We start from the raw sequence: 13542 nt of genomic DNA on the forward strand, positions 1-13542 counted from the left end.
ACATTCTGTTAATCTTAGTTTGTCTTTCTGACCCCAGAGGGATTCCCAGAGCCCAAGAGCATTCCTGCATCTTGATAATATAATAAATATCACAGAGTATATGATGGATACAGAAATCGATACTGTTTACTTTTCCCTTATAACTTTGGGTAGAGAAGGGGCAGTTCCCTTTTGAGTAAAATATATAAACAAATTAACACAGAAAATTTTATTCAATAATCTTATGTAGAATAAATTATAGATACAAATTAATTGACAGTGAGGACAATTTAAAGCCATGGCATTATTGGTCTGAAGAGGTTTGTATGTGACTGGTTATATTTTTTAGGCCAGAATTTTCCATTTGGGATGCTGGCTGAAAATTCATATTCCTGGTTCCAACACAAAGAGATTCTGATTCTGTGTACTTAAGACTGAGCCCAGAAATCGGCATTTTTAACCAACATCTCAGGTAATGTTGATGCAGGAAACCTACATTCTGAACTTCAATAAATAATAACTTCAGTAGCCAAACAGTAGGTTAAGATCAGTGAACTGTTCTGTAGTCTTTTAAAAATTTTTAATTATTTAAACAGATGTTTACAGAATATAGATTGTGTTATATTTACACTAAAGCTTCTTTTTTATATCACATGCAAAAAGTATTCTCTATTATAAATTAATGGATCCTGTGTATTACTCAGCCTGAAGATTCCTAAAAGGAATTTATTCCATCCTTAGTCAAGTGCCTTCCTGGAAATCAAGTTCTGCCCTTCATCGTCAGACCGTTTCTTCGTAATAGGTTCTTGTCTCAACTTAAATATCATTTCTTTAAAAAGCACTTCCCTGAACCTCTGAACTCGGTTTGATTTTCCTGTCAGATGATTTCTTGGCGTTCCATGGGTGCTTTTTTTATGGTCATCAGAATTGCAATTGTTTGTTCAACCTGGTCCACTGACAGCCTGCTGCGTCGACAGGCTTTCTCTCTGGGAGCTCATGAAAATGGGCACCGTTTGGCTCCAGGCTTTAAATTACCCCGCGCCACCCTGCTTCTCTTGTCTTCATTCATACACACTCATCCACCTGGCCCAGAGGAAATATTCTTTGTACTCTCTTTTAATAGATGATTAATATATGTTGAATTTCTAGATGGAGACAGAAACAGACCTGATCTGATCTCTGTTTTTCCAGGACAGTCCAGCTTGCGCACAAGGGTGATGTCAATTGTATCCTTTTAGTTCAGGCTTAATAGCTGAAGGGCTATTTCTCTCTTTTTTTAAAGATTTTATTTATTTATATGACTGAGAGCACAAGTAGGCAGAGCGGCAGGCAGAGAGAGAGGGAGAAGCAGGCTTCCCACTGAGTAGGGAGCCTGACACAGGATTCAGTCCCAGAACCCTGAGATCATGACCTGAGCCGAAGGCACATGCTTAACCGACTGAGCCACCCAGGTGCCCCTGAAGTGCTATTTCTCACCTGGTACTTTTAATAACAACTAAAGAGATACTTGTGATTCTATAAAGATGCCAGAAAGGATTAGCTAGACAAACATTAAATACTCAGGGACAGTATTTGAAAAGAGTATTTGAAAACAAATAGTTATCACAAATTACAAATAATGTGTATACTTACTGTGGTTTTAAAGTTTAACCAGCAGCCCCCCTTACTAAGATCTTATTAGTAAGCATAAGAATGACCAGTTACTGTCTGTTCTCCTCTTGGACTAGCCCCTTTTCTCTGTTCACCCTCCTACTTCCATGTAATCTCTGAAATTCTGTGTTTCTTCACATCTGGTATCTTTGACCATGCATTGGCCTCTAACAAGTCACACTGGACTAATAGAATCCTTGTATCAGAATTGATAAGATCGTATACAGTGATTCTCTTTTTAAATTATACAAGCATCGTTTTCTCCCCCATACGTAGACTCCAGAATTATATTTCTATTAACCATTATTGTTTGTATTTTTGAATGCACAAGGCAATACAATGCAAATGACTTCAGGAAGTATTTGGCAAACCTGCTATGCTATAACCCTCTGCAACATGACCTGAATGCCTTCTCGAAAATGCCTTGTACAGAATATCTGTGCATGTCTTAAAGATAGCCTCTTCAATTGCCCTGTGCCTCCCTGGTAGTTAGTAACCTCATGTTTTGCCTAATGTGAGGACAGAAAAAGAGTGTTGGACTGATTATTGCCTAGAAGCATTCAAAAGAGTTTTCACATAGGTTTTATCCACTGCCCAGTGCTTCTCAACTCATCTGCAGTGAAGAGCCAAGTTTTTCTTGCTTATTTGCAAACTTACTGGTTTTTAGAGAACATAGAACATACTTTTTTATAACCCCCTAATAATTTTGTAACTATATTAAAAATGAATTACTTAGAAAATTCAGTTCTCATTTTTTCCATTGTTGGGCTCAACAGACGTTAAATTACTCTATAAAATGACTATGAAAATTGCTAAAGCTTTTCTCTCAATTTTCTGTACTTACCTCAATTTGGACAGATGGCACCCAGTCCTTGGACCCCATGTTGAGTACTGCGTTAGCCTCCTGTAACATTTTCTGCTCAACTGGCCCCCATTTAAAAAAAAGCAAGATTGAAAATTAGCCTCTTTGAGCAAAAAGCTTGATGTTTCCAGGGGTTTGCTTTTTATCTGCTTGTGGTTGACTACTGGGAGTTTAGACCGAAGTGAGCAAGGTACTACGGGGGAGCCCTGAAGTAGAGAACATGATGTGCTCACAATTACACTGGGTGAGGAGTGTGGATCAGGAGAAGTTTTGATCAGTTACAATTTGACTCAAGGCGGATTTCCTAAATTGTTTGAAAGTTCCAGATGTGGCCTGGAGACAGCAATCCGAGAGAGGACGAGATGAGCGCTGTGGAGATTTCTTTAGGGAGGCACGTGTAGCTGTGTGGAATAGAGAATGGTTTTCTGAGTTGTTATCACTGGGTCCCTGATGACAAAGATGCAGCTCTTAGTGTGAAGTTCTGAGTAACCACGCCATAGGCATAAATGTAGAACCATTGCAAATAAAAGCAAGATTCTCCCCCGCTAAGGGATGCAGATAATTCTATTGTGCCCCTATAGGTGAACTTATAAATATGGATAGAAAGTTACATTTTACAAACTACTTCCAAATGCATTACTTCATTTTATCCTCACTTCAACACGCAAGCCCAACTGTACCTTTATGGATGCTGATTTATAGCAGATGAATGAACTGTGATTTAAGGGTGATCAAGGCATCACAATAAAGGGCAGAGCGGAGATTCAGTAGCCATACTTCTGGCTCCTTTGCCCTGGTGACCTAGCAATTGTACCTCTCAACTACTAAGTAAGTAAACTAAGACCTTAGAATGCATGTTCATTGCCACTGAATTAGTGTGAACTTTTTCTGAGGGGAAAAAAAAATCAAAACAATCTGAATAGTTACTCCTTTTTACCTATTGTTGGCTAAAAAAAATAAAGAAACGAGACCTTATTTTGACAGTTTTAACCTTACCTAAGCACGTCCTGGATTGTATCCCCTTCCTGTATTACTCTATTTGTCGTAATTAATACCTTTACTTTGTAAACCACACATCTTCATCAGAGATGCCTCACAAGTAAATTGTGTTCCATTCCCCTGGACCACAATGATAATTATAAATTAGAAATACTTCAAGCAGAAAGAAATGACTCATACACTTGTTTTCATCTATAATGTTTCTTCAACAACTTGGTAATTACATGGTATCCAGTGGCATGTGGAAAATATCTATTAAAAAGCATAATGAGAAAAGAAAACTTGCATGGAATGTGTATATACAAGTGGTTATATTTCTACCAGTTACTGTTAAAATCTGCCCTCTATACTTAAAATTTTAACCTTGGGAAATTTAGTAAATCACATGAGTTCCAGCCATCTGTAATGTATTTTTAAACTTTAAAAAATCGGGAATTTGTAATAAGTAAGCCAGTGGTAGGAAAGTCACCTTAGAAATCCTTTGCTAATATTCAATATAAATAATTCTCAGATTGATTAACATGCTGCTCAGACATCATTACTCCATTTTTGTACACAGATGTAGTAGTAGTATGAACTTTTTTATTTTTGTAATAATGATTTTTGCATTTTTCTTATTCAAATGTTCATTAAAAGGAAAGTTGAATATAAACTCTAATTATTTCCATCGTCACCATATGTAGATCAGTGAGGATCACAGAGACCTTTGTTGACTTTAGTTTTATTTTTTAGTATCAAAGCTTTCATGATAAACCTATCTCTTTCCAAATAGCTTCATCTTATGTCTAGATTTACTCCATTTTTTGTCACATGAAAATTCAGTATGTTACATTACAAAGTACAATCCTGATATTATAGTGCTTTACCTTAATGAATTGTGTTCTACTATATCACCTCAAGTAGTTGTCACAATTGTTCAATGAAATCCCAGTACAGGTATTTTTTAATTCCATTTTGCAGAGGGGGTGACTAAAAGACAAGGTCATCAGTACGATCAAATAACAAGCAGAATTTCAGATGTTGACAGAGGGAAGAAAAGTTGATCAACATATTGACTTGATTTTTTTCTTAGCTTAGTCTTTGCTAAACAGATTTATTCACCATATTCAGACTCTTCTTTAAGCAGATAGATTGACAGTACTAGACCAGGTAGTTCATATCAGGCCCTAGTTGATTAAATAGATGTAAGAAAATTGTTAGAACTGCGGTGCATTGATCTGTTTTTAGTTTTGGTCTTTATAATCTTAAATTAAGAACTAAATAGTAGATTTAGAAAGTTGATCAAGGACATCGAAATTCTTCTGTCATAGACCTTCTTCCAAAGCTCTATAAAACCCTCCACCAGCACGTGTGTGTGTGTGTGTGTGTGTGTGTGTGTGTGTGTGTGTGTGTGTGTACTACTGCATAAAACTCAGGAAACAGGAATAAGAAAGCATGTCTGCCCCTATAGGGTTCTGTCTCCTGGGGAACACAGATGTGTAAATGTGCAAGTTCAGAATAATGAGCCAAATGTTACCATGGGCATTCAAAATGAGATAGCTGAGCTCTGTTTAGGCAGGTCAAAGGATTAGGGAGAACAATCCAGAGATACGGGATGTTTTTTGTTTAGTTTGTTGTCTTTTTGCTAGATGCTATTAAAATTTAAAAGGTTAGAAATTGAAGGAAGACAAGCACTACTATTTTACAAAGTGGATTATAAATTTACTAAATTTAAGACAATGAACTATTGAGCATGTGGAATACGGTGATATAAAAAGAACCCGGCTCATAAGGAGTTTAGAAATTAAAGAAGGGGATGGATGAAAACAAGCCAGATTTTCAATATAAAGCAGAATTAAATGCATCCTAACAGAGAAATGCAAACAGCATGCCATGGAGGAGGGGCGCAAAATAGGAAAATTGTTAAGACTTCAGTACAAGGGAGCTTGCCTTAAGCTGAGCTGGATGTCAGTTGGTAGACAAGATGATGAAGGACTTGTGTTGAAAAGGATGGTGCAGATTGCGGTGTTCGGGCAGTGTGGTCCAATATGCCTGTAGCCTGGAGTGCCTTCTAAAGAGCTACCATAGGGCTACATGGAGCCCCATGCTTAGAATTTGGGGTAAATCCCTAGACCATGGGGAGCAACTAAAAGTAATTGATGAGGGGTATGATAAAATTCAATGTGCATTTTAGGGAGATAATTTCTGACAGACAGAAAATGGAGAATAACTGGAAAGTTTTATAATAGCTCTAGTGAAAGATTTTAAGATTCCAAATTCAGGTTCTTGCTGAAAGACGAAAAAGAAAGAGTTGCTCTATTAGAGGTAATGAGTAGGTATTCTGTCAAGCAAGGGATGATAGAGCCATCGTGGATTACTAAACAAACTACAGGGGCACCTGGTGTCTGATTTTGGCTTGGGTCATTATCTCAGGGTCCTGGGATCAAGCCCCATGTCAAGCCCCATGTTGGGCTCCCTGCTCAGCGGGGAGCCTGCTTCTCCCTCTCCCTCTGTGGCCTCCCCCTTGCTTGTGCTCTCTCTTGCTCTCTGTCAAATAAATCTTAATAATACTGTTTTTTTTTTAAGATTTTATTTATTTATTTGAGAGAGAATGAAAGATGAGAGCACGAGAGGGAAGAGGGTCAGAGGGAGAAGCAGACTCCCTGCTGAGCAGGGAGCCCGATGCGGGACTCGATCCCGGGACTCCAGGATCATGACCTGAGTCGAAGGCAGTCGCTTAACCAACTGAGCCACCCAGGCGCCCTCTGTCAAATAAATCTTTAAAAAAAAATAAACATACTACATTTTAGGGGCATGTAAAGGGTGCTTTACATTTTTGGCCTGTGTAGCTGATGAGGAGTCTTAACACAGTGTGACATTTTCTTACACTGTTACCATAGACGGTGCTGTCATAGTGACATAGAGGGAAACACATGATTGCATCTCCTTCTCTACTGATTCTTTTGTCTTGAGCTAGACCCAGCTAAGAGGTGTGTGTGTGCTCCTCACTGTTTGTGTTTATTTACATAATAATAATAATAATATAAACATTTACTTTGGAGTCACAACAAATACTTTGAAGAGGATTTAGGAATCCATGCAGTAAAGGTGAGTTTTGTATGGTGATTAATGAATCAAGGTTTTGTTGCTGTTATGGTTTAGGTGAATCACAAGACCACCTTTACAAGGGTATTTGTGAATGAAATAGACATAGCATCGTAAGCTCTACTCTGCCCAAAATAGGAGTACAAATATTTGTTTTCAATTGTGTATTTCATTTATTGTTTATTCATTTGCCATATGGTGGGACCATAGAATGCTTGTTTATTTTTTACTGCACAGAAGTTTTCACTGTGGAGAATAGTGCTTCTCTGCTCTCTCATAGTCATTCACAAAGATGGTGTGTACCTGTGAATGTGTGTGTGCGTGTGCATGTGCACCTACACAGATGTGTTTTACTTAAGGTCGCTATTAAGTAGTTCTGCACTTGCAAGTTTTTCTTTGCTGAGCATTTTTTTTCTAAGCAGGGAAGTATAATAGTTTTTGTTAACAGCATGGGTTTCACTCTGCCTATTAAGATTAGAGTATTAGTGCACATAGTCTCAGATTAAATGTCTGAATGCATCTGATAATTAGGTATCCATCTTAGCATCTCAAAGGTGGTCATCCCCTTTTAAATACAGATGCTTACACTAACCTTGCAAGGACACTCAAAGCAATTTTCTGCTTGTGAATTCTGGCAGTGATTACAAGCATAGTGATGGTCCTAGCTGGTAGAAAAGTGTCAGTGATGGGAAGGATGATGAATTTTAGGGCTCCAGAGACAGAGGAGTGTGTGTGTGTGTGTGTGTGTGTGTGTGTGTGTGGTGGTGGTGGTGGTGGTAGTGGTGGGGAGTAGAAAAGAAGAAACCCGATCTTCAAATGATTGGAAAAACAAGCAATATGAACCTTTTTTTCCTTTGAGCTCTTATGCTGTCAGTGATGGAGATCAGTTAACAATACCACTGAAGATCAGCTCAGGATTTAATGTGTGTCATGTATTGAAAAGGAATGAGTCTTCTCTCCCTTACCTGGATATTATAGGAGAATTGTATTACCATGGGATGGAAACAGCAATTAGTTGACAGGAATTAGTTAAATGAATCATAAGGGCTGGTTCTAAAAATGGTAGTCCCTAATGAGACTTAGAGACCTAGCAAGCCTTTGATTAAAGACACAATCTGTATGTCACTTAAGTATTTCTATGGTCATTGGATCGTCCTCTAATGTTTCACACCAAGGTCAGTGGTAGTGTGTAGACTCTTCTAACGCTGAGAGGCATGGATACGGTGAGGAGGCGTGAGGAGTGTAGCCATGAGAAGTATGTGGAGGGGTGGGGGTACTTGGGGGTGTCAGCAGCTTAAAACAGCTTGTTTTCATCCATCATCTGCACTTGTCTCAGGAGTCAAGTTTTTTGCACTGTGTTGTTGAAGGTGGCAGAGTGTTTTGCTGTTCAGTAATGCCAAGAAAGGACCCTTCTGTCAAGTCATAAAAGGTGTTGATGGAAACCACTCAAAGCACCAAGCTTCTTTAAGACTTGGGGGTGATCAGGGGTGGAGGTGCATGCACCCTTCTTTCTCTGAATTGTCCTCTGCTGCAACCTTTAATCTCCCCACCTCACGGGACCACAGATGTCTCCCTCCAGAGGCAGGATCTTATTGCAGGCAGTGGAGATCGAGCTTTCCAGCATCCCCTGTTTTTCATTATCCTGATGCAGCCACAGAGCACTGGGCACATGACCTCAGGAGAGGCACTCAGCCTTTCTTTACCTTAGTTTCTTGATCTGTTAATAGGGATAATGAATTCATTCAGTGTGAGCATGAAATGAGTTACTATTTAGAGAACATCAAGAATAGTGCCTGACACAGAGGAATCACTCAAGTAATCCAAACTATAGTGATTTTCAGCTTGCTTTCTTCTTCGAGGGAGATATAGATGCGACAGTAACCCTGAGAGTGACTTAAGAAAATTAGGCAATTCACCATATTTCAAGAACGCAACCTTTCCAGATGGGTGGGTCAACATGCGGTACAGTGATCCACTAGATAATTCCACACTGAACAAATCTAAATTATAACTCGTGCCAATAATTAATTTTTTTGTATTACTGAGCCCTACAGAAACTAGAGGGGAAATCAGGTCCCTAAGTATTCTAGAGCACAGTATAAACAGAGCTGTTACAGGATGGGGGAAGAACCGCTTACAGAAACCTCGGCGTAAGGAGCGGTACCCTCCACACCTACCACGGAAGGAAGAAAACGTTCTACAGTCACCCCTCCGCAAGTCGTTGCCCATATTTTCTGTTTGTAGCACCTCGTCTTTTAAAGAATGCAAACCTAGTTCTGTAGGACAGTGAAGAGCCTTTATTATTTGGTAAATTGGGTTTTTGCTTTCGTCTTACTCGAAGTCCAGATGATGGTGGTTATTAAGGATGAACGATCGTGGAGATGACAGATTGAGTCCTGTGTTTTTCAGGTTATGAAGTTCAGGAAAATGTGTAATTATGTCTGAGTTTCCTTAGGTTCCTCTGTTCAACATAATGTTCTGACATACAGCAGGGACAGTTCCAGATACGAAATGCAAATCAGTACGTGCTGGCCCTGCTGCCGATTGCTGGGGTTAATCATGCAAATCTAATGCAGTTCTTGGTATTTCAAGAAAGGTTTGAGTTGAAGTCTCAGGCACATACTGATTTAAAATTCCTACTTCAGAGAGCAGTGTAATTTTTCTTGGCTTCAAATTTTAAAATACAGAACAGGATCTGGAGGCGGATTTAGTGACTGGACATCCATCCATACTTGTTAATCATGAAAGGGGCTGGGAGGGAAGGGTGTCCTTAAAGAATGCGGGAGTTCTAAGCATATTAAATACTTTATTAGATCTAAATTTGCAAATGTTCTATAGCAAGTCCCTTTGCTTGGAATAAGATCAAATCAACCGATTATACATGATTACTGAATGCTCTGTTCAAAGAAGATGGCTAAAACTGTCAAGGACAGACCAAATAAAAATTAACACCACCACAAGTTCCTAACTTTGGGAATGATAGAAAATACCTTTGGAAATGAGACTGTTTACAGGAAGAAATGAAATTGTCTTGCTCACAAGTGCAAGCTGACACATTCTAATAGCCTTTCTGCTGTGCACAATAAGCATCAGCTTATCTTTCCAAGAACAATAAAATTTCCTGTACTGCTGCCTGACATAAGAATTATTTTTACATATCTCCATATCGCTGACTCTCTTGTAAGTTAATCTCATCTCACATGAATTTTTCACCAGCTTCACTCTGATGTTGATAAAGGAGATGGTTCCATCAAATACATCTTGTCAGGCGAAGGGGCAAGTTCCATTTTCATTATTGATGAGAACACTGGGGATATTCATGCTACCAAGAGGCTGGATCGGGAGGAGCAGGCCTACTACACGCTCCGAGCCCAGGCCCTGGACAGGCTCACCAACAAGCCTGTGGAGCCTGAGTCCGAGTTTGTCATCAAGATTCAGGATATCAATGACAACGAACCCAAATTCTTGGATGGCCCATACACGGCGGGAGTCCCCGAAATGTCTCCTGTGGGTAAGTAAAGAACATGCTGCTTTGGCAGTGTCTGATTTCAGGGGGTCTGTATTTAAAAGGAGATCATCATAAGTAGTGAAAAAAGATCACCTTAATGTCGGTAAGGCAATTTCCTAGTGAGGGTGAAGGGGAAGTTTGAAATGCCTTAAGATCCAGTGTCCAAATCTAATTATTCCAATCGTTATTTTATATCAATGGAAAATTAGGAAAATTTTCCTCTTCCACAGGGATCTCAGTGTCTTTAGTACATTACTCATGTCTTACATTTCTTTTTCAGTGTAATATTTAATTAAAAAAAATTGATTAAAACTACCCCTAAGAAGTTAAAAAAGAAAATCCTTGCAGATATTGGCCTGTGGTAATCTTTTCTTTCTCCTGATTAGTATTAATGATTCACTCTTCTAAGAATCCTTCTGGGGCCAAGGTATCAGGCAGCCCATCTAATGTTTAGATCAGCGGGTCTGTTTGCTTGTAGAGTAGGCTTGAACCCACAAATGTCCCTCCATATGCCACCACTAATCTTTTTGTAATTTCTCCAGAAACTTAGATGCATGAAAATTTATATTGGATTGATAATAATGGCAAAGTGATACTCAGTTTGTGATATATAAAAGAATCATGAAGGCTGTTATTATTAAGAGGGCTTTTCACATTGCCCCATTACTGGAAAAATAGAAAGTAAAGTACTTCCAGTATATACTTTATTTCTATCAAATAATGAAAACTCAGTTTTAAACAATTGATTCACATACCTTTGGAAGAATTTTCAGCCGGCATGCAATTTTAGATGATCTTACAAAACAATAAAAGAAATATGGGGCTTAAATAGACCAGTTGATTTATATATTTATTTCCTGTCACTTTTAGTCCTGAAGTAAGACAGTTATTTAAAGTAATAATTGAATTTGCATTTTAACAGGCGGACATTTTACCCAACATGATTTGTTTTATATTAAATAAAGGTCACTTCATTCATTCCAGCATTCAGCCCGCAGATTGACTATATTAGGAAGTGGAATTGCAAAGATGTGTATTCTGTGTGCCGTTTTGGGGAGCCACAGTTTGGTGACCCTAAATTTCTAGCAGACGGGAGAGTGAAAATTATTTAGGGCACCCTTGCTCTGGCCACTAAAGAAATAGAAGCAGAAAATGAACCAGAAGATTTGATGCTTGTGATCCAGATAAATTCAGAACCACAGAGGCAGCATCACACTGTAGTTAGCTTCTAAGTGAGCATTTCTTTGACCAAACAGGCTTATTCACACTTTCTCAATACTGCCTACATCTTCAGTGCTGTTTGTTGTTGCTTAACAACAAGAACAACAACTAGGGGGATAGCAGCCACAAGATTTGCAGGTTTTAGAGAAAAGAGAAGGTCCTCCCCAAAGTAGTAATGTTTAGAAAAACAGGAACTTTTGAGGTGTGTTTGAGCAATTCAGCTCAACTCCATCATTTTCATGTGGGCGTGTTGGGCATTCTGCATTGGCTTGCTATGGTTTCCCTTTGCTACACACAATGTAGCCATGCAAATTGGATTAATGTGAATTTTGTTCTTTTAGAGGCTAAATAATGACACTGTAGTTTTGGTTTCAATTGTACTGCTCTGATATTAAATGGCATGATTATTATGCAAGTTATATTAGTTATTTGATCGATTCCAACAGGTTCAGAACTTTTTAGAAATGATTTTCAAGTGCCTTCAGGATTTAATTGGCATTAATTGAGAATCAATTTTGGAATAATACCGAATTTTGAATACTAAGATCAATGGATAACTACATTAAATATGTTATGTGGATCTATAGTGAGTTGGAGTTTATCAAAGGGTTTAATTCTAACCAAATAGTTATAATGGCCACTAAATAGTATGGCATATACAACAAAAACATTCAGTGTTTAATATTCAGGGCTGTGTTTTTCATTGGATACTAACCTCAAAATTGAAAACACACTAATAAACCCTTAGGATAGTTCATTCATTTCCAGAAGAGCATAGATAAGCATGGACAATTTAAAGTTTTTTAAAAATATGTGTGTTATGTGTGTGTGTGTATGTATATGTATATATAAAGCAAATTTCTTAGTGAACACTTTAGAAAAAATTATATACAACCAAATTTTCTAAAGTAGTTTTGATTATTTTGTTTAAGGCACTTGCCTTTTCAAATGAAGTAGGAAATCAATACTTAAGCATGTCACCAGAGTAAATATTTCTGTAAAGATGGTGCATTGTGGAGAAAATAGAGAATATCAATGCCATTAATTTTAGTATTTTAAAATAATCAAAATTTAATTTTTAAAAATATTTTTTAATATGCATCATTTGCTGTTTGGTCCTACCAGGCTACTGCAGGGCACAATCAACTAACTCTGTCAAATACAAAAAAAAAAAAAAGAAGAAAAAATCAGAATTTAAAAAACAGTGCTCTAGCTTCATAACATGCACCCACTTTTAAAGAAAATGGGATTGGTAAGGAAAATCATAGTGTTGAAAAGACAATAGATTTGTAACAAGATGGACATTAATGATTCTAAGATTAGAGGACTTAGGGAAATCTCTTTAGAAATATATTGATGAGGGAGGGGGTGCCTGGGTGGCTCAGTTGTTAAGCATCTACCTTTGGCTCAGGTCATGATCCCAGGGTCCTGGGATCGAGTCCCACATCGGGCTCCCTGCTCAGCAGGAAGCCTGCTTCTCCCTCTCCCACTCCCTCTGCTTGTGTTCCCTCTCTCGCTGTGTCTCTCTCTGTCAAATAAATAAATAAAATCCTTAAAAAAAATATATCGATGAGATATTTGATTAAAAATATTTTCAATAAATTATTAGAAACAAATTAAAACCTTGGAAGAATACAAAAAGAAAAAGACTTTTCCATTCCCATCAATAAGACATAAATGATAAAATAGCATGTACTTAAATATATAAACTAAGTAAATGTGAGTAACATTTTTAAGATTCTGCTTCAAATGGAAATAAAAAGAACACATCACAGTAAATGCTTTCCATGTGGAATAAGTGAATACATAATAAATGCAGAAGCTATAGGACATTCTATCACATGAAATATAGAAAAACAACTAATAATGCAATTTTTAAAGTTGCCATACTTGGTTCTCCTTTGGGAGTGGTGGTATAAATTTTCATTGTATGCTTTTATTTTTAAATCAATTCATAGAAACAAATGAAAACTAAAACTATTCCTGAAAACATGCCCCTAATATTCAGTTAAGTGGATCCATCAAATATTCTTTATTCAGTTAATGAAGTTTCATTTTCTGTCTGGCTCTGCTCAGCTATAATAGTGAGATCCCCTCAGTGACTTGGGTGTCAAGATGCTGTTACTTGTCGCACTGCCTTTCTGGACAGTAATTGAGGCTTATAGAGATTGCTCTTGATAAAAACTTGTTACCTGACCCTGATGGATGAGATGCCTAAAATTTGAGTCCCTTCCAATTC

At 37.8% G+C, this 13542-nt stretch overlaps 1 protein-coding gene across 1 annotated transcript in view; it reads left to right on the top strand.

Annotated features, from left to right (window-relative positions):
* The window catches only part of CDH7 (cadherin 7), a 130683-nt gene that overhangs the window by 44344 nt on the left and 72797 nt on the right, over positions 1 to 13542 (top strand). The window contains exon 3 of the mRNA XM_027576285.2: positions 9791 to 10085. Within this exon, the coding sequence (XP_027432086.1) occupies positions 9791 to 10085 (295 nt within the window). The remainder of the gene's footprint in view (positions 1 to 9790; positions 10086 to 13542) is intronic.

This window comes from Zalophus californianus, chromosome 14, assembly GCF_009762305.2.
Source record: "Zalophus californianus isolate mZalCal1 chromosome 14, mZalCal1.pri.v2, whole genome shotgun sequence".
NCBI lineage: Eukaryota > Metazoa > Chordata > Mammalia > Carnivora > Otariidae > Zalophus > Zalophus californianus.